The sequence below is a fragment of the Rhodamnia argentea genome, chromosome 2 (assembly GCF_020921035.1).
Source record: "Rhodamnia argentea isolate NSW1041297 chromosome 2, ASM2092103v1, whole genome shotgun sequence".
Lineage (NCBI taxonomy): Eukaryota > Viridiplantae > Streptophyta > Magnoliopsida > Myrtales > Myrtaceae > Rhodamnia > Rhodamnia argentea.
The window spans coordinates 33,578,226-33,600,275 of NC_063151.1; the positions used below are offsets into that span (position 1 = coordinate 33,578,226).

Sequence of the window (22,050 nt, forward strand, 5' to 3'; positions counted from 1 at the left end):
TACTATATGGTGATATGATAGGCGGAATCAATTATAACGTGAAATTCGTACTGGAAATTATTTTTTCTTTGGCGAAATCATTTGCGAATTTCACGTATTCTTGAAGAAGCGCAATTGGCTTGATCTAATAAATTTAGTCTATGCAACACTCGCGGGGCTTGAAGAACTGAGTGTAAACTCACGAAACGGGGACAAAACAATTTGGGTCAAGTTTGTGAAGCTCATGGTACATAAATTGAAAAATTTTGTGCGTGTACTTTCTTGTCCCGACTATTCATGGGTTAAATTTGATGGTCTGAATTAGTATCACTTAGGCAGGCAATTCATAAGGGAGAACTTACAATTGTTATTGGCTAAAATATCATTTAAAGGGGAGTGAATATGTGATTTTAACTGAACTTGACAAATTAAAGTGGAAATAAGAACAATCAAGTTGAACATTATCAAAATCAAGTAAGAACGGAGTTTGAACTATATTATTGATATGATGATATATAGCAATGTGCAATATTCCAATGAAATGCAAGAGTTTGGGGATAAAGAGAATTGCACACAAAGTTCATAGTTTTCGGCTTAGTGCAAGTCTTCTTTACTTTTCCACGCTAACAGTTCACTGGCTGGATTCCACTAAACAATCAATTAGATGTTTACAAGATTGAGTGATAATGCTCAAGTTTGGTAGGACTTTTTATCTCACAAGGTCACTCTATCACTATCTTTCAAGGATTACAATGGAAGCTCACGATAGACAAGTGTGAATGATTTGAACTCTCTTCGAACTTTGGGAAAAAAAAAAATTATCCTGGGTCTCTCTTCTCTTCAGCATCAAAGTCTTCTTAAATGCCCCTACACTTCCAAACTAAGACTTCAGACGACCATTCGTTGGACGAAATTGCCAAAACAAGATTGAGTAGACATTTGAGATAAGATATCGGAATCTCCAATTGATCGCCCATACAACCAAATCTTGATTTTCATAAGTAGAATTCTTCATTTTAGAAAGTAGCTTGTCTCAAAGATGATTGTCAATCAAATCTAGATGTCTTGCTATTATGATTCTGTTGCAAAACAACCGATCGAAAAATGATGATCAATCAAAACTAGGGAAGATAGTGGAGTTTTATTTTAAAGAGGTGTTACTTAGACTGAATAGATTTTAACCTTTGCATAGAGTCCGAAGATATCGACTCCTTCAAAATAATGTCCATACCGTTATTATGATGAGAATTCGAAACATTCTTTATCAGAAGAGTAATACTCGAAAGACAAATACTTCAGATCTCGAACCAAAAAAAATCTAGCGACAACGAATCATGCTCCAGCTACGATTTAGAATTCCATCACTTAAGTGGAACCTTCATTGTACACAACACAAGCACGCAATCGCATTGGTGAAAAGCACATTGATACATATTACTTGGTCCCCATGCTAGGGTTTTCCTTAGACGAAGGAGAGCAGCAGCACTAGCAAGTCAATAATAAGAGTTGACCAGATTGGCAAGAGAGTAGCCCTCCAATGTCCGTGGAAAGCAACAATAGCAATTTGGCGCACTATCTCATTAGCTTGGTATGGACAAAAGCATCACGCAAGTAAAATTGCGACATGGACAAATCGAAGATTGCGATGCGAGACGGTCCGAGGGCTCAGTTCCCGTACTTGGACCGATCTCCCTATTGGAATTCTGCACGCCCGTGCAAGCATCTTCTTCTGCGTATGATGCCATAGCTTTCCTTATCGCTCACAAGCCCCACAGATCAATGTCATTGTGTCGTGTCGTATCTCCCTCTATTGGCACGAGGGGTGGGCCAGTCGCACGACCGATTCCATTCGTTGATGATGCCGTCGCGGGTCGCGAGTCACGTACGACCGGAAAATTGTTCGAAAAGTCGTAAATCTATTGCGTTTTTGCCTATCGAGTCCTAAATATCTTTACATTTTATCAATTGAGTCCTAAGCATCTTCACATTTTGCCAATTGAATTCATTCCTTCAATTTTTGCCTGAAATTGCTGATGTAGATGCTAGCCATCCTATGCAGAAATCCTTACGCGAATATTTTTTTTAACTATTTTTTAATAGAGAAAATGACACAAATAATCCATAAACTTTGGCCTAATGTGCAATGTGATCTCTGAACTTTTAATTTGATCAATATGATCCCTGAATTTTAACTTAATGTGCAACATGGTCATTGAATTTTTAATTTATTCAATGTGGTCCTCGAACTTTTGGAACATGTTCAAAGGCGTTCCTGAATTTGAATTAATTGAAGGACTATATTGAATATCTTCGTATAATTCAGGGACTAAGTTGAATTTGATTCAAAAGTTCATGGATCATATTAGTCAAATTAAAAGTCTAGAGACCACATTGCACATTAGGTTAAAGTTCAAGGATCATATTAGTCAAATTAGAGGTTCAAGGACCACATTCCACATTGAATCAAAATTCAAGGACCATTTGTGTCATTATCCCTTTTTAATAAATTTTGAATCATTATTTTTTATTTTGCTTCTCTTTATGTCGACGAGAGTGGCGGAGCCTTCTCGACACATCGTAGCCCCACCAAGCACGAAGACCCTCGCCGGATCTACGGGAGAGCCACCTCGCTTGCGACCAGCAAGGGTCATCGATGACCCTCGACAAAAAAAATATAATAATAATAATTCTAATAAAACAAATTAGCACTAAAAATTATTCACGTCAATGCCAATTATTCTACGTAAGATAGAAGGCTTCCACGTTAGCAATGCTTAGCTAAAATTTACCAAATGAACTCAATTGACAACATGTAAAATTGGGACTGAATTGATAAAATTAAAAGTTTTGGCTTTCAAGATAGAATTAACAAAATTTGAATAAATTTATAATTTTTTGGACAATTTCCTCGACATTTTATTTTCATGATTAGTCGAATTGAAAAAGTGGCTTTTCTAGGATGCTTCCTTTCTTTTCCTACTTAAGAAGTTCATTCCTTTTTTTACCGGAAATTTAGTCGTGCCAATTTGCTTATTTCCGGTTGCGATAATTGGCGGCATTAAATAACGTGGCAAGCGTTTCAGGCATATGACGAAATAGTAAATTTTAAGAGTGTCGGCCAAAATTAGGAGCGGAAGTCTAGGTCTTTTCTGGGATCAATCGCCCCAAATCCGTACCATCATTAATTTGATTCCATCAACTCCATTTACCATAATCATCTCGTATTTCAAGGAAACAATTAGATATGATCGATTCTCAATCCGATCCGATCCAATCTTAAAATCGAAAATCGGGCCGATTCTCAATTTCAAGGATTGAGTAGTGAACCGATCGTAACCAATTTCAATTTTATGAAATTGGAAACCGGACTGAATCGATCAATTCGGACGGAAGGCGTCCACGTCGGTAATATCCGGCCAAAATTTGTCGAATGAACTTATTTAACAACACGTGAAAATATTTAGCATTAAATTGATAAAATTGAAATATTCGGGACTGAATTAGTAAAAGTACAGATTTAGAACTGAGTTAGTAAAAGTGCGACAAATTTAAAACCTTTTGGACAATTTGCTATAGATTTTATTTTCATGATTAGTCGAATTGGACAATTGGCTTTTATTGTATGTTTCCTTTCTACTCCTACTTATGAAGTTCCTCTTTTTTTTTTTTTTTCTTTTCCAGAAAATTAGTAGTATCAAATTGCTAATTTTTTTTTTTGCTCGAACAAATTGCTTATATTTTTTTTGGTCGAAAACAAATTGCTTATTTCAAATTGCGATATTTACCGGCATTATAAAACGCGGTAGCGTTTTAGACATACAACGAAACAGTAAATTTTAAGAGTGTGGACCAAAATCACGAGCGAAAGCCCAGGTCTTTATGGGAGTCATTCGTCCCAAATCTGTAACGTCATTAATTTGATTCCACCTACTTCATTTACCATAACCATCTTGCATTTCAAGGTTACGATTAGAGGTGATCGTTTCTCAATCCGATTCCATCCCATCTTGAAATTAAAAATCGAATCGGTTCCCAATTTCAAGGATCCGAAATCAGACCGGATAATTCTTGAACCAGATCGATTGCAATGGGTTCCAATTTTATGGAACCGAAAACGAGACCCAACCGGCCGGTTCGATCCGGTCGGGACGGTTTCCGATTCGGGCGATCTATTCTGCCTAGACACGTTAACAACACGGCAAAACAAGGGATGGCAATAGGAGTGACGCGCAGGAAGACATTCTTGGGTGGTTTGGACCTATTCGAGTCCAATGCATTCCGCTTCTTAAATCGGTAAAGCTTGTTAACGATAAAACCTTATTTATTTCGCGAAGAATGATTGATTTGAAAACTGTTTTCTAAAATAATCTCCTATATTGCCCGCACAACCAAAAAAATAAAAAAGTATACTTCGTTCAAGAAATAATGAGACATAAGTTGTTGTCCACGATGAATATATATTTTATTAGTTAATTATTTCAACCAAACTGAGATATTATTTTAAAATATATATATATAAAAGAAAAAGAGTCTAAAAGTTTGAATACATCCGGATTGTTTAAGGATTTTCGGATCACACGTGGCGCAGGACAAACCTCGTTTTTCTCGATGTGTTTTGACCTGACACGACTCTTTTCTAGCCCACACAAGTCGCAAATCCCGCGATAAAGCATGTCTGCTTTTCGTTTATCTTTTTAATTAATATATATTGGTAGATGCGTTTCAATTTTTCTTTTTTTTGGCTCAAGAGTCATAACCTGCCAAAACTTCTCCATGCTCATCCAATCCAAACCCCACTTTTGTCTTCATCGTCGTCATCCTCTCCATACCAAAAGCAGAGGACATGTCAGCCCGATTCTAGTTTTTTTACATAATGTTCATTTGGATCTGTCTAAAACATTCAATTTCGTTTTTTTTTTTTTTGCACTATCGATTTTTCGACGTGACACCGACTAAACCGACACGTCATAGTGATGTTATGGCATTTTATAAAAATTCGCCGCACATCCTTCGCTCTGCCTTGACACCTCCTCATCGAGGAAGTGATCGAACTCCAAGTACAAACACGTGAGTCAGCATAAGCGAAAGTTTAGTGCATTGAACGATTGAAAAAAAAAAAGAAAAAAACAGAAAAGAAAAGGATGACCTCGGAGGTAAACTCCATCAGGATTTAATAGGATTCAATTAGAGAACGCACCAACTTTCAATACCATTATGCATCATGCGTGCGCGTCCGAGGAATATTCTATTTTCAATTCAGGACAGGAACTGATTACGTACGCTGAAACACACAGTAAACCTGGCGAGCTCGTAAAGAAATTGTAAGTTTTCTCTTTCCCCTAATCGAGCCTCGACAGGCGATATCCCGTCAAGTGGGCCCCCCCCCTCTCTCTTTGTTTTTTTTTTGGTTGTTTCCGAGCGTTGGCGATTGGTCAAAGCTGCTGCCGCCGCTTTCCTTTCGAAGCCTCCATCCACTGATAAAAATTCCACTCCTGCAACCAGTCTCTCTCCCTCTCCCATCATCTTCACTGTCGAACTCGATGCTTACGATCCCCGGTCACGAAGATCGGACATCGATGCTTCCTCTTCTCTCGTGAGCTTCCCCGCTGATCTCTCTCTCTTTCTTTTCCGCTCGCATTCGGAGAAACGAGGCGCGCGCGAGGGGAGGTGGTGATGAGAGTGATGAGGCGGCATTAATGGAGGGGAGAGAGGCCCGACGCCGCCGCCGCCGGCTCTGCACGCTTCCTTCTTCGGGAAACTCCATTTGCTCATTTAGAGATCCACCGCGCCTTCGAGGTAAACCAACCCCCCGTCTCCGCCCGACCCCTGTTCCGTTCGCGTTTTAAGTGCGTTGTTCTCGGGGAATTCACCATTTGCCTCGTCTTTCCAACACTCGACGGAGCATCACCGGAACCACCCCGGCAGGCGCGCCCTATATAATGAACCTCTTCTCCGACCATTGACTGTCATTCCGACAGAGCGTAGGAGCGAGCGAAAGGATCAGACGGGGAGCCTGCTTTCGGAGTGGCCGATCTTTGACGGGAGGTTTGCTTTCAGGTTCCTCCTGTCTTGTTCTTACTTCTACGGTGATGTGAAGAACTCGCTTAGGACATGCTTTGCACTCACTCATTGAACTGATCACGATTTGAATTATTATGAACAGTAAAATAAGTGTCAATAATAATATTATAATACGAAAAAAATTAGGTGGCGTTAGGTCCGATTTGATTGTACTACCTAGGGCGATCCTCTTCGCTTTTCTTTAGCTTTTTCCATAGATGTCCGATTCGTCAAAAGGGCGTCTTCTTCTTCTTCGATTGCTTTTTACTAGCCCCACCATGGATTAGCGCCCATGATTCCTCAATTATGGCCTGATTGCACGTAGCTGACAAATGGGTGATTCGGAGGGGGAAAAGATCGAATATTTGAAAATAGATTACGGATTAGGTGTGCGTAGTGGGCTAATGAGTGACTTCAAAGTGTAGTGATCTTCTCATTCTTTTTTGTATTCGTAAGAATCCACAGCTACAAACAAATTGACGTATCAACGTCATCGTCTCGCCCTCTTGCCCGCTCGTGTCGCCATCGCGTCTGTTAATTAGCTCGATTAGATTAGCGTATTGTTCTTTCTTTGGTCTTGTGCATGTCTGATTATCTTAATCATATGCTCCGCAGAATAATTGTTTGGGTAATAGGAATAACGTTTCATGCTCGGTTCTTTCCGTAGGGGTGGTGCTCATAACCGACGCGCATTAGCGCCTTGGTTCTTGGACTTTGATCGGAAAGGATCGTCTTTTCTCTGCGATTCTCTTGTCCCCCTCAAATGACTTTCCCGCCTCCGGGCTTCTTCACGATGGCCAGAGCCTCCCTCCTCTGTTTACCGTTACGGTTCATCGTGGTTTCCCTCGTTTTCTTGTGCTGCCAAGTCCCGCCGTGCACACCCCTGACGGTCGAGACCCGACCGCTGCTCGAGATCAAGGCTCAGCTGATCGACACTCTGAACGTCCTCGAGTCCTGGAAGGAATCCGGGTCTCCGTGCGACTTTTTTGGGGTCACTTGTGATAAGGTTTCTGGGGAAGTTGTGGGGATATCACTGGAAGGCGAGTCCCTCTCGGGGGTGATATCGCCCTCCGTTTCGAAGCTCAGGAGCCTGGCCTCTCTTTCGCTGCCTTTGAATTCCATTTCCGGGAAGATCCCTGGAGAGCTTGCCAATTGTAGCAATCTCAAATTCTTGAACCTCACTGACAATCACATGGTGGGAAGTGTGCCGGACCTTTCTGCGCTGAAAAGCCTCGAGGTTCTTGATATTTCAGCGAATTCTCTGTCTGGCAAATTGCCGGGGTGGGTAGCTAACTTGACAGGGTTGGTTTCTCTGAGTCTTGGTGACAACGATTATGATGAGGGCGAAATCCCTGAGAGTCTTGGGAATCTCCAGAACTTGACTTGGCTCAACTTGGGCAGATCCCACTTGATAGGAGAGATCCCGGAATCCATCTTCGAACTTACCGCGCTGGAGACGTTGGATTTATCAGTAAACAACATCTCAGGGACATTGTCGAAATCCATTTCCAAATTGCGGAATCTTAAAAAGATTGAGCTCTTTATTAACAACTTGACCGGAGAACTCCCGCCTGAGTTCGTGGAGCTCACAGCGCTGCAGGAATTCGACATATCTGCTAATAACTTGCACGGTGAATTGCCTCCAGAAATTGTTAACCTTAAGAACTTGACCGTTTTTCAGCTACATGGTAACAATTTCTCCGGGGTGCTTCCTGAAGGATTCGGTGACTTACGTTACCTCATTGGGTTTTCAATCTACAGGAACAGTTTCTCTGGCGATTTCCCGGCTAATTTCGGTCGATATTCTCCTCTAATCAGCATCGACATATCTGAAAACCCGTTTTCAGGTGAGTTCCCGCGGTTCCTGTGTGAAAACAGGACCTTGCAGTTCTTGCTTGCTGTGGGAAACAACTTTTCAGGCGGCCTGCCCGATTCTTATGCTGAATGTAAGTCCCTTGTGAGATTGAGAATAAACCAGAATCAATTATCGGGGCCAATTCCGGATGGGGTCTGGGCGTTACCCTATGCAAAAATGATTGATTTCGGTGATAATAATTTCAGTGGAGTTGTATCATCAGACATTGGCAACTCTACCAGATTGAATCAGTTGGTGCTACAGAATAACAGGTTTTCAGGCGAGGTCCCATCCGAACTGGGCAAACTTTGGAACTTAGAGAAACTTTATCTGATGAATAACAGTTTTTCCGGTAATATACCACCCGAAATCGGCAATCTCGGGCAGCTCTGGTCCTTGCATTTGGAAGAAAATTCGCTGACGGGGCCGATTCCAGCGGAGCTGGGTGGATGCAGTAAATTGGTTGACTTGAATCTTGCCTCGAATACTCTGAGTGGTAATATCCCCAACTCCCTTTCGTGGATGATCTCCTTGAACTCCTTAAATGTATCCGGAAATAAGTTGACGGGTTCGATACCAGAGAGTTTGGCGAAACTGAAGCTAAGTTCCATTGACGTGTCAGAAAATCAGCTGTCTGGTGAAATTCCTGCTGATCTGTTGAGGATAGGAGGGACCAAAGCATTTCTTGGAAACATGGGATTTTGTGTCGACCAGAATTCAGGTCCCCTGGGGAATTCAGACATCAAGATTTGCAGTGAAAAGCACCCTCGGAGGGGGATTTTCGCGGATAAGCTGGCTCTGTTCAGCATCATATTATCCGCTCTGGTTGTTGTCCTAGTTGGTTTACTCCTTGTAAGTTATAAGAACTTCAGACATGTGGAGGCTGATCCAGTGAATTCTATGGAGGAAGAGAAGGAAACACATCCAAAGTGGAAACTTGCATCTTTCCACCGAGTGGAAATCGATGCAGACGAAATATGTAACTTGGAAGAGGAAAACCTGATTGGAATCGGGGGGACTGGAAAAGTATATCGCGTGGAGTTGAAGAAAAGCGACGGGACGGTTGCTGTGAAGCAACTGTGGAAAGCAGATGGTGCAAAACTAGTGCTTACTGAAATGGAGACTTTGGGGAATATCAGGCACAGAAATATACTCAAATTGTATGCTTGTCTGATGAAAGGAGGTTCGAGTTTCTTAGTCTTTGAATACATGGCAAATGGTAATCTGTTTCAAGCACTTCACCGGCAGATCAAAGACGGACGGCCAGAACTGGATTGGTTTCAGAGATACAGAATTGCTGTTGGAGCAGCAAAGGGAATTGCTTATCTGCATCACGATTGTTCACCCCCCATTATTCATCGCGACATTAAGTCCTCCAATATTCTGCTTGATGAGGATTATGAGCCGAAAATCGCTGATTTTGGAATTGCCAAGACTGTTGACAAGTCCCATAACGGACCTAATTGTAGCCGTATAGCCGGAACTCATGGCTATATTGCTCCAGGTGAGCTTTCAATATACAGCAGACCCCATTTATTAGACTTCTCGTTAATAAGTTTTGAGGTTTTGCTTGTGTAATGTTGAAGTTCATATTGGACATATTGCTACACTTTCTTCACATCAATATCTTTCTTTTTTTGTCTTTTTTGTTTGTCCGTTGCAGAGCTGGCTTATACACTTAAAGTGAGTGAAAAGACTGACGTATACAGTTTCGGAGTCGTTCTGCTAGAAATCGTCACCGGTAGACGACCGCTCGAGGATGAGTACGGCGAGGGAAGAGATATCGTTCACTGGACTCTAACTCATCTCAGCGACCGCGAAAATGTCCTCAAAGTACTAGACGATAAAGTGGTATCTAGCTCCATTGAAGATGACATGATTAAAGTGTTGAAAGTCGCAGTTCTCTGCACCGCCAAACTCCCGTCTCTACGTCCAACTATGAGAGAGGCTGTAAGCATGCTCGATGATGCTGAACCGCGCACATTAAGGTATCCGGAAGATGGTGCTATAAGAAAGGAAGGTCCGTCTTCGGTTAAATTCTCTGTCACTAGCATAAGCTATAAGGTCAAGCCTCAATCTCTTATGTAAATGTGGGTGCTAAAATGCTTCTCAGCTATTCCATATGTGTGGTATTGGTAAGTTTTTGGTGGTGAATAGCAGCAGTAGATTACCATCACATGAAGCGAATGCAATTTTCTGGGATATAGGTTTTCCGGATAGCCTATTTCGGTGTGATTATTTAGGTATCACAAACTGTTTGTGTACATAACTTATGCCAATACGTGCAATAAACTTTCGTCTCGTCGTGCTCTACTTAAAGTAGTCATTTCTATCCAATTTTGTGAGCACAACCAGAAGACAGACGTCGGCAAAATGAATTGATTCGGTCGAAAGGCGTTCGTTCATACAAAATGCTGAAACTGTACGAACAGGCTTTGTTCGTTTAAACCGTCAGTGAAATCATATAAGTTCACATTTTGCTCAATGAGGGATCTCTCTCTCTCTCTCTCTCTCTCTCTCTCTCTCTCTCTCTCTCCTTATTTCCTGTTTTATATAATCTCCTTAATTCTCAGATTAATGTTCCAGCTTCCATCTAAAATGGCACTTTGCCTTTGGCAGGTAATGATGTATCTTCGGAACATTCGAAATGCGAATCTCTATGATAGTGAACGTCCAAACTTCTCATTGTCAACATTAACGAAATACAAAGGAGAGCGAAGAATTAAGAAAATTTGTGGGTCCAGTGGAAATTAAAGGAACTGGAAAACAAATATGAACATCCTATCCAGTTGAAGCCTGGTGATAAAATAGGAATTGTTCAGTCATTTCTTGCGCCGATAAGCGACAAATCCCTCCATGCCAACCACCTGATTCTGTCATATTTATGTCCAGAGCATCATATGAAAGGATCCTTGCATGGTATGACATGCTTAATTTAAGAGAGTTTGTCTCGATCACTCTTCAAGACTTTTAATCTCTCGGTAGATCCTCAATGGATACAAGTGAAATTAACAAATTGCATTTATTACTCATAACTTAAGTACACTTCACAGTTGATAGTAAAGAATGGACACAACGTGAGGTCTCAACAACATACAAACAAGATTGGCACGAGCCCTATGTGGGCTAGGATTTGACTGGCACCTTGGCCTACATTTTCCATTATAGAATCACAAATGATAAGCTTCCTTTCAAGAAATCGGTGATAAATGCATAATGGACCAATGATAACATTTAGGCGAAACTTTTTTTTTTTTCCAAATAACTACACTGGAATGAACATCGACTTTGCAAGTGCCTGACAAATTCAAGCTTCGCCATTGCATTTTCAATAATTGTTTCGTCATTCTTCGTCTGCTATGCTGCAAGAGTTCCCGAAGTAACTTTCCGTTGCTCAAGAAGTTTCGAGAGAGCATTATCAATTTGGGCAAATACATCCTCCTTTGGAGCGGCTCCATTCACCTGATTTTATTGACAAAGATTGATTTATGTAACTAGTGATATAAAGAAGTAATGGTTGATATAAGCAAAATTCTAGCGATCCGCTATTGAAGTGACAGTGATAAGTAACATACAATACGTGATCGTAATTTGTATAATGTGTTAGTAAGTATCAGGTAACTGGTAAACTGTGCACAGAGAGAGAGAGAGTGCCTTGATTGTTATGTCTTTATACATTGATAGCACTGCTTCGACATTTTGATGATGAGTGCGCAACCGCAACTTCACCTAGAAAAAATCAAAATGCAGAGTCAAAGAAGCATATAATGGCCCCCAAGAGATCTTTAAGATCATGGCTTCAGTTGCTTGACAGAATAGCTCTAAATATGTATCCCCTTGACCTTTTATTACATGTATATGACATACCTTTTCTTCGGTATCATCAAATCTCTGTGTCAATCTGGCAGCGATCTCTTCGGTCTCTGGAGGAGAATACTTCAAGTGATATATCCTACCAGTAACAGGATCTAACCGTCTGCCAACAACTCTTTCCACAAGAATCTCTTCAGGGACCTAACAAACACAGTGGACATTGCATATAAGATTTACGAATTTCCCATTCTCAATCTTTTCTCATCCAACACCGAAATGGGGGATACCTAAAGTAAATTCTACCCAGTCACCATACAGGAGCTTAAGGTCAAGCCAAAGGCTAAATGCGAAATAACAACAGAAAACAGAAACTGCAGATTCTTACTTCCAAAAGAATGAAAAGATCTGCCTGGAGCCCAAATTCTTGCAGAGCTGTGGCTTGGGATAAGCTCCTGGGGTATCCATCTAAAAGCCAACCATTTTCTAGAGAATCTGATTGCAACAGCTGCTCCTTAACCATCTAAGGGTCGAATGTAAGGAAGCATCAGCACGAGCTATTACTGTATTTCAAAAGAATGTGCTGTCCCTACCATTAAGACTATTTTGTCAGGTGTACTTCAAAAGAATGTGTTGTGCCTACCATTACAGTTATTTCGTCAGGGACCAATTGCCCTTTCTCCATATGCTCCTTTGCTCGCTTTCCATTTTCACTCCCAGCTGCAACTTCAGCCCGTAACAGATCCCCAGCAGCAATGTGCACCAAACCGTACTGCATATATGAGGACGACTTGATTCAATCTGCTTTTCTCACGGGCGACCCCAAAAGTGAGATAAAAGCAGTAACTAATAGAGACAATGACATTATATCATTCAAAGGGAAAAAGATACATGTTAAAAGGAAGGAGAGAATATCATGAAGTTTCCTGTAAAGTTGATATAACAACTATTGCCACTACAACTATTTATAATCCAATGGCTAGTAGCCAAAGATTCAACTACAAGTTTCTTCGCTGAGACAATATTGACAACATGCGACTGATTCAAGAACATTTCCTGCTGAAACATCTATATCACAGCTAGAGTTGAGCCATGGACGAAAAGCACAGGTAAGGAGTTAAATATCCCTCTGGTTGTTTACTCATTGGATGCTTGTAGGCATCTGATAATAAACTTTATGCTGTAGAATTACATGGCTACCCAGCAATGTTGCTGACTCTTTTATGGAGAAAATTAACTCATACGGATAAATAGACCATAAAAGTGGACAATCCACTCAAAGGTATAAAATGAAGCACAGCCGCAAGATACAAATTCACTTATTTCCATTTACCTTTTCCTTTAACAGCTAAAATTTCAAGCATCGGTCACTCTTGTCCTCTCAGTGTTTCTATACAGTACTTCTCATTCTCATACTCTCGTATTTCCATAATTAATGTTAGATTCATTTGCCTAATTTCTTCATACTACTTTATAAGGCAAGAAAAAGTTTCTCAAGTAAAACAAGCTTAATAATAGGTCCCTTACGTTGAAGAAGATTAATAAATAAAACCAAAAGAAGCGTTCACCAAATTCCTGCTAAGGAAGGTACTGAAGTAAATTGGTCCAAGGAAACCCCTGATATCACTGCAATAAGGAGGCTCATATTGAAAATGATCTATAAAAATTAAGCTCACCTTAGAAATTGATAATCGATCATCAGCCTGACCTACTTCCTCTAATTCCTTTTCTTTACTTCTCATGAAAGAATGAAATAGGGGATTGCTTCGAAATGTATGATTGAGCATTCCACCACAACTAGATAAGTGTGACATGAGAATCTTTCAGTTTATTTTCCATTTCACTTATTATCAAAAGTTCTCAAAGGAAACGCAAACTCAGATCCCAGAAGCAGATCATGAGGAGAAAAGAACTTAGACAAACATAATTCACCATGGCCATTATCTCGACCAGTTTAAGAGAATATTCTCTGATAAAGGAGAAACAAACTTGACAGCGCTTAAAAAAACAGCTTTTCTTGCTTTCTTTGGAAACACAATTCAATTATGTATGCAGCTGCCAAGTTCATACTTGATTAATGAAATCAGATGGTAGAAACTGTCAACTATGCATGGTAAATTAAGAAAGGAAGAAGAAGATATATAGAGACCTATGAGTACTTGGAGATGGCCACCCGTGTATGCTCAATGGTCAGTATCACCGGTTCAGCATGTCATAACAAGAGACTGCAAGGTTATTCACACTTCATTTGATGCTTAGAGGCGAATCCAGACTAAGCACTGATACTGCAAAAAGATTCCGTGGTGGAAAAATAGAGCCAGCATTCGTGGCTTTTAAAGAGTCATGCTAAACTTACTGCACGAACCAACTAAACTAGTGGAATTCAAAAAATTCTTGGGACGGAGTGTATCACCGCCGAGTCTCCAGCTCAGTTAACCATAATCCAGATCAGCTCTTTAGATCATTGAGCATCATTTTTCCCCTTTTCGTAGTAAAATTCGATTAAATGGAACAATATCACGTGCACGACATATTACCGAACACATAAAATGCAACAGGATTCGCGAAAAGAGAAAGTCACCCAACAACGATCAAGAAGAGCTCAGCCAAAGAAAAATTCATACTTTCTTAGTAATGAGCTCACATTGAGTCCCTTTACCCGAAGCGGGCGCTCCAGATATCATTATCCTCAATGGGTCGGGCTTGGCCATCGCAACCAACTGCCACACAAAGCAAAAGATGGAAAATTTTCAAAACAGAAACAGCACAGATTCTCAGCACTCACATCTTCAGACATCAGGAATAGGCTTTTCACGACCTCAGACTATAGCCCTCAATTGAATCGCTTCAGCTTACCGCGAGTTTGGAACGTCGTGCGAAAGGGGCGTTCTTGGTAGGGGACGCATGGAAACGACGAGTTGGGGCGATATCTTTACCGAGAAAATGCAAACTGGAGGAGAAAATCTTGCAGGAATTCGAAGGAGAATGACGAGTAAGAGAGTGAGTACAGGGCTCTGGCTTGGCTACTACTAGCATGTGCCCAGAGCAAGCCATTGCCATCTCTCTCTCTCTCTCTCTCTCAGACAGAGGGAAGAAGAAGTTGAAGTTGTCTGTATTACCTCGCCATGTCTCGGGGGAATGGAAGAGGATATTCTCGGAGTTGGCGAGTGGCGATGGTAGCAAGTACTAGTAGGGATTACCTTCCACCGGTAATCAAATTGATCTTGACAAACCTCCCTAAATTATCTTCAGTCGAGGAAGGAAGGAAGGAATCAAAAGATGAAAAAGAAAACACTCTTCCTCTCCTCATAATTTTATTTTAATTCTTTATCATATGTCGTGCAAATTTTCATTTGCATTTTTTCCTCATTTTCCTCGCACAGCATAAACCAACCTTAGCAATCCAGTAAAATTAAATAATGAATTTGCTTAAATGGTAAGCGTGCTGTTCTATTTCGTTCAAAATTTGGGTTTGAATCCCCATGCTTGCGCATTCTCTTGGATCAACTCGGAGCATAAATATATGTGTTTTCGATAATTGCTTGGTGTGTATGGTATAAGTAAGCAACCACTTGCAATGGGATTAATCGGATGTTCAAAGAATCTCGAACACCCATTGATAATAAAAACAAACAAAAGAACTATCTAGTGAATTCTTCGGTTGAGATTGAGCCCTATTTGAAAAATGTCACTTGTAATTCGCAAATAGGAAAATCTTGAATCAGATACTAAATTTATGTGCCGGGGTGAGCTTATCTATCCAATTATGCACCCGTCATATAAAAAATTTATCTTGAAAGGAAAATAATTAATTTTCGTGCTTCTGGCCTATCTCCGAAGAACGAATTATCCTACGACAGAAGAGAGAGAAATTCTATGATGGTAATCCCGGGCAGCACGCCTTCGGGATAGAGTCTCACTGATTCATAGCGAAAATCTAACACCCTAAGAAGTCGCCCGCCACATGTCTAATGAATGAAGTCAATTTCAGCTAAGAGTTCACCAACCTGAGTCGGACGTAAAGCGTCGAAACCGCTGAAAACAAAGTGATGGACGAACCAAAGGGGAGAATTTACTCTGGCTCGAGAAGATAAAATAGAAGATATATATATATATATATATGTTGTTCTAAGCCACGTCAACGTTAGGGCACTGCTCAGTTGGATTAGACAATTCAAAGCATGTCCAAACACACACCACGTCATGTCGTTTCTGTGAATGAAGTCGAATCTATGTCAGTAGCCACAAAGAAAGGGGGAAGACAAGTCAACCTGAAATGGCATGTTATTAAGTGTAGTATAGATAGGTCAAAGAGATTAGTTCAGGCAGTAGAGAAATGACAATTAGGTTGCCTTCTAGCATCTACGGGCTCTAATACATGAATAGATTAGCCTAGAGTGAGAATAGAAACGGCAGGAGAGCACTAGGAGTGCTGATATTTGTGCACGGCGCTCACTTTAAGATCGATATTTTTTTTTAGATTACTTAAATGTCAATTTTTTTTAAAAAAAAAAGTTATTTCAATGCCAACTCCGATGAGTTTCATCGAAAATCTAACAATGCATCTACATGGCTCGCCGAAACTTCCAAGTCAATAGTTAAAAAAAAGTTAAAAGTTAAAAAAACTAAAAAATAGCTAAAAAAGCTAAAAAAAAACCTTTGTGTTGCAGCGGTTAGGGCTTGGAAACCCTCGTCATCGCCGCCGCCCACCATTGTTGCCGACGAGGGTAGGGGATGGCTGGCCGGGAGTCACCGAGTGGTCGACGAAGGTGGGTGGCGGCGGCGGCTACAACAAATCAATTTCCTTTTTTTTTTTTATAGATATTTAGCTAATTTTTTAAATTTAATTTAATTTTTCAAAAATATTTTAGCTTATTTTGTAAAAAGATATTACACACGGTGTCCACTAACTTTTTTTTAAAAAAAATTCACATTATATTAAAAAATAAAAATAAAAAAATGCCACACGTCTTGTTTGGCCAGAATTAATACTTGACTGATTTTTTTTTCGCGAAATTGGCACTAAAGTAATCGTTTTTTCTTCGATTTGACACTTAAATAATTAAAAAAATATATATTGACACTAAAGTGTAAGCCGTATAAAAATATTGACACTCTAGGTGTCTTTTTGCCAAATAGAAACAAAATTGTCATTCATGATCCAATTTTGAAACGAATTTCATCAAATATAGATTGGGAATAGAAAAGACATTCCATCCACGGGAACGGTTTGATTAGTCATTGAACAAGATCATGTAAGAATTTCGGTGGACAAAAGAATTAACGGCCAGATTTTGAGAGTATTTCAATAGCAAGTCCGATCGCTCTCCGCGGGTTTGGTCCAAATCTTAGCGCGGCCAACACTCGGCGCTTTGCATGCCTTTCCACAGAAGAAGAGATTATAAGCTCTAATTAAAAAAAGAAGGAACGGTATACAAACTCTAACTTACAGCTAAAATTGAAGGCCACAAAACAGAAGCGAACCTTAGAGCTAAATTAATCAAATTGATTATGCACATTTACATAGTATAAATGCCGGCTAGATTCGTCACACTAAACAGCCTACACGATGTCCGCTCGAAGCTTTAACATTCATTCGCCGCTACAGGGAAAGAAACGCGGTACAATAGAACTCAGCCCCTCTGTATATGTACCTCGATGGCCTTGGATGAATTAGAATTAAATGACCGGATGGCTCCAACCATCTAGGATAAAGACTAGAAAAGTAAGGCACCACATAGTTCTAGTTACGGAATTTGGGCAATTTCCACCAAAATTTTGTGCAGCGACTGAGGCTTTGAGAAGAAGGGGCAGTGATCGCTGCCCTTGATCTTGAAGACGCCTTCTGGAGGGTTTTCTCGCACCAGCTTCTCTTGCACATCCGGAGAAAGGGCACGATCATCCAGCGTCTGGACATAAAACCGATGGCAACGCCCATACTTTTCGGGGGACAATGATAATTCTTGCATTATAGGCCCAAGCGGAATAGGTCTCATCGAAACCATGGCCAACGCAACATCCTGAAAAGAATGTTCATTCAAAAACAGTTAGACCAAGCATGCACTAAGCAGAATTATCAGTAACAATTGCAAGATTAATGGGAGTCACATAGTCAATAATCCAGGGGGGGTCTAGCGCAAATAAACAATTCTGCTATGTTCGTGCTTGATATGGCAAACCAAGTTTATAAACATAGCTCTGTACAGAGGCATGAGAGCAATTAAAATCCACAGCAGTTTTACATACCACTCAAAATGGCTCATGAAGAAACAGACTGATGAATTATAAAATTAAACTGTGCTTTGATTAGGCAAAAGTGAGTGCAAAAGTTTAAACCTCAAGCAGATTTCAAACAAAGACTTTGATCACAATAGTAATAGTTCATCCACTGTAAGAAACAGTCTTCAGCCAGGAAACTTTTAAAACAAAAGCTAATTTGATTAGGATTAGTAAGCATGAGTCTTGTCTATATATAGATGCTGGTAAACCACAAAGCGAATACTCTGGAGCTTGCAAGGAAGGAGACATCAAGACACTTCCTATTCAGTTCTCATTGGCCAGAAGTTATACCATGTCATCTGAGAAGAATTGCACTTATGGAGTGTAACTGATGGTAGGTACGGATTGGTCAGTGGGAGTTCAAAAATTGGAGATCTGCTAGCAATCTTTCGATTTACTTTTGGAGAGTCAAGGATAAGCAAAGGAGTAAATGATGCAAGCACAAAACTAGGAAGTAGAGGAAGGGATGACTCAATTTGGTGGAGGTCAGCAAGAGGCCACAAATACACTGGAGTCTTTATATTAGTTCTTAAATAGTCAAATGGATTATATAACGGAAATTCCTTATCTCAGGTTAATGAAGATTTCTGCCCATCTATTTTTTCCTCTTTGGAAGGTGTTAAACATCCCGTAATATATTTTTACTGATTTTGTTCTTGGATTAAGATCTTATGGATATGACTTTGCTGATAGTAATAGACTATACGTTAATTGGGCCGCAGAAGAGGCCATGGGAGACATAAGTCTGCATGTGGAAACACCTTAAAGTACAAGGAAAATTCTGTAACTCATTTTTCCGACAGTATTTGTTGGTCTGGAGTCAGGACAGGGAAAAATAGAAAACGTGAACGGAAGGATTAGCCACATACAAACACTAGTCCCTTACTGCATGATCACAAGTAAAGCCTTATCATAGAACCAGACAAGTGCAAATAAAAATTGTACGGGTCAATCTGATCAGGGATAGGAGGTGGAAACAGAGTGAACAATAAGAAACATTATGAATCCCCCAAATAATGCCCCGTTCTTATTTCTCCAGGTCAAAGAGAGACAGAACTCTCTTCTTCCCCCATAAGCTCATGAAAGCAATGGGAACATGTTTTTCTTCTTCCTCCCTAAGCTCACCAGTTTTTGGGCTGTTAATTACCATAATATGCATAAGCACCGTAAGTCATCTAAAGTAAATACAGTAACAAAGTCAATGAGGCACCCCTCCCTCCCTTCCTCCCTCTCTAACCCCCCCCTCCTCCTCTTTTCTCTCTCACAAGCACAGAAGCATACTGAAAAACATGCCTGAGCGTGCACGCACTGAAAAGAATGATAACAAAACTCAGCAATATATCCTTGCTATTTTTCTGGTGTTGTCAGGTTTCAGCAGCAATATTTCCTTGTTGTTTTTCTGCTCTTTTGGGGTCTGGGAATTGAGACAAAGACCCAGCGTGTACATTTACTATACACTGCAGTAGCTCACTAGTGTGCGGCAACTTCTTTTAGTGAGATGCATAAAAGAATGGGCTCTCCTTTAATATAACGCCCAAAAGTGCTTCCAAGAATGAAACTAACCTTAGCAGGGGATTGATTAAAGTATAAACCCTTCATTTGATTTTTCTCAAACTGAAATCCTGTAGGAGTCTTGTCCTTTCCGTTCCCATGTATTAAGTACTTCGATTCTTGCATAAAGATTTCTGCAGAACCAAGCTGCATGCAACATCCAATCACAATGTTACAAATTGTACGAAACAAAGCACGAGACAACACAGCAAGAGAACCATGAATACACCGAGTTAGGAGGAGCAAAAATTGCATATTAATTGATAAAAAGTTAATAAAATTAGAAGAATTGAAAGGAAAAATTTTGTTGAATCTTCAACAGATAAGGCTGAAACAAGTGGCAATCATCATCTGCGGAGCAAAGACATACAATATAACTCATCAGGGAGGTTCCCCTTGCCCCTATGAACCATATTGGTGCATACCTCTTCAGCAAATACATCAAAAGGTCTCTGACCATTAGCCACCATTGTACCACAAATATAAATGGCTTTAGAAATCTTTTCTGGGAATTGCTCCAAAGCATAAGAAACACATGCACCACCAATGCTGTGACCAACCAATATTACCTGCATGAAGCAACAGTATCACTCTTTTACCTGGAAAAAGAAGAAAGAAGGTTGTTCAGGACATAAACCTAATGATGCATCTTTAGACCTTTTCATCCTCTGGAAGGTTCTGCAGATAGTCACTCAGTGGTTTCGAATATTCTGCCAGCGTGCAGACACTATTAGTATCAGTTGCATCGATACCAGATCCTGTGAGATCGATGGCTGTAGGGATGAGTCCCACTTCCTCTAAAAGAACTATCGTCTTGTACCAGCACCAAGCTCCAAACCCTTCTCCATGTATCAGGACAAATTTCTTCCATTTTACTCCTTCCAGAAAGTCTGCTACCTGTGTAAGGACATTCCAGTTACATCTATATTTATTTTCCTTTTCACATGATCAAAACAAAGAAAGAATCGAAATTTACGCAAGGTGTAGCAGCTAAAACATGTTTTGCCAGATAATGGAACCTCTGCTCAATATTTTTCATACTCTAGAATAATGTAAAGCTAGTTCAAAGCATCTTTCATTAGTTGCATCAAGCCATGTCCCAGTGCAGCTCAGTTACATATGAAGAACAGAAGAGGAAGTATAAACCATGCAACTGAAGTTTGGGCCTTTCGACCAAAAAAAAAAAAAGTTTGGGCCTAAAGACATAATCAAGCACAAATCACACAACCCCAAGGGAAAAAAAACCACGAATTGAATACAAAAATGTAGTATACGTAAATAAATAAATAAATAAATAATCAGTACTTTTCCTGCAAATTTTTACTTTGCATCTTGCTTTACTTAAAGAAAGAGTCAAAGAAAATATAAGAAAAATGCAGTGTCGACTTAGGGTTGAGCTGTCTAGATTCACACTGCTGACGCTTTACTCAAAAGATCGGAAACTTTCTCGTGACTAATCACACATGATTGGTCCCACAATTTCTGCTCAGGAAAAAGGGGGCAAAAAGGAAAGCAGATCATCTTCTCTTCAAAAGCTTCACACAGCAGCAGACAAAGTACGATATAAAAAAAAATGGAGGAAAGCGAGTGTGGATCAATCATTGCACTTTCTGAAGCTCTGAAAGAAGAAAGACGATGTCTTTCCTCCTTTTGTTTCTGCGACTCCCCATTTTCCGCGCAAAGGCATCGTTCCGGAACTCAGCACCTGACCATTGACCGGTTACTGACTCTAATTGAATTGACCACTACCAGCCCTACTGCTATCGCTAAACTTTCAGATCTTACTCGCAAAAGCTCAATTCGCACAAGATCCACTCAGAAACGAGCAAAAATTCAACAAAAAGAAACATTCGACTCGAACTCGAAATCGAACTCACCGGCTTCCCATTGGGGGATTGATCGGAGAGGGGGCGTCTGCGGGAGCTGGTGTTGCCGTTGATGCGGCGGGACATGGATCCGTCAAACCTCTGAGACTGATGCAGGGCCATGGAGAGAGCCTGGCGATGGAGGAGCTCCTCCTCCACCACCAGCTTCCTCTGGGACCGACCGGTGGCCATCCGCTTGCTCCGAGACACATTCCCGCCCTCACTGGCGTCCTTCTTCGTCATGCACACGAACCGATTCCCCATGCTTCTCCTCCTCCTCTTCCTTCTTCGAGGGAGCGAGACTGCGACGACGGGAGCTCCGGAGCTCCGGAGCGGAGAAAAGCCCTTCACGAGCGCTCCCCGGAAAGAGGAGCAACGGCAGAGGAGGAGGGGAGGAGCATTTGACTTTTCTCGCGGGGGGCAGGTGATGCTGATAATGAGCGTGCGAAACGCGGAGAGAGGAGATGACGACGAACTGTCTAAATACTCTGCTCTGCTCCTTCAGTTTTCCTCCTCAAATTCTGGTTTTTGTTTTCTCTCTCGAGAGTGTAGGAGTTTTCTGCGATTCAACCAAAATTCATAGACGGACGTTTGTTGCGGATTTTATTAACTGAATATTTATCAAGTAACCAATTAAGAATAATTTATAAT

At 40.6% G+C, this 22,050-nt stretch overlaps 3 protein-coding genes across 3 annotated transcripts; 1 reads left to right on the plus strand and 2 right to left on the minus strand.

Moving 5' to 3' along the window:
* Positions 1-5,909: 5,909 nt before the first annotated feature.
* On the plus strand, positions 5,910-10,207 carry LOC115735359 (receptor protein-tyrosine kinase CEPR2). Its single transcript, XM_030666578.2, has 3 exons — positions 5,910-6,024; positions 6,708-9,398; positions 9,558-10,207. Exons 2-3 carry the CDS (start codon positions 6,803-6,805, stop codon positions 9,980-9,982), a joined length of 3,021 nt encoding a protein of 1,006 aa, XP_030522438.1. The 5' UTR covers positions 5,910-6,024; positions 6,708-6,802; the 3' UTR covers positions 9,983-10,207.
* A 945-nt stretch (positions 10,208-11,152) lies between these two features.
* LOC115739263 (adenylate kinase, chloroplastic) lies at positions 11,153-15,013 on the minus strand. The gene is made up of 8 exons (XM_030672269.2): positions 14,862-15,013; positions 14,561-14,801; positions 14,329-14,424; positions 12,348-12,476; positions 12,093-12,227; positions 11,762-11,908; positions 11,549-11,623; positions 11,153-11,356 (listed from the first exon to the last, which is right to left on the minus strand). The coding sequence occupies exons 2-8, from the start codon at positions 14,762-14,764 to the stop codon at positions 11,252-11,254; spliced, it is 891 nt and encodes a 296-aa protein (XP_030528129.1). The 5' UTR covers positions 14,765-14,801; positions 14,862-15,013; the 3' UTR covers positions 11,153-11,251.
* Positions 15,014-17,179: 2,166 nt separating this feature from the next.
* LOC115734306 (putative methylesterase 14, chloroplastic) lies at positions 17,180-21,850 on the minus strand. Its single transcript, XM_030665039.2, has 5 exons — positions 21,412-21,850; positions 20,192-20,431; positions 19,960-20,103; positions 19,547-19,681; positions 17,180-17,724 (listed from the first exon to the last, which is right to left on the minus strand). The coding sequence occupies exons 1-5, from the start codon at positions 21,661-21,663 to the stop codon at positions 17,452-17,454; spliced, it is 1,044 nt and encodes a 347-aa protein (XP_030520899.1). The 5' UTR covers positions 21,664-21,850; the 3' UTR covers positions 17,180-17,451.
* Positions 21,851-22,050: the final 200 nt, after the last annotated feature.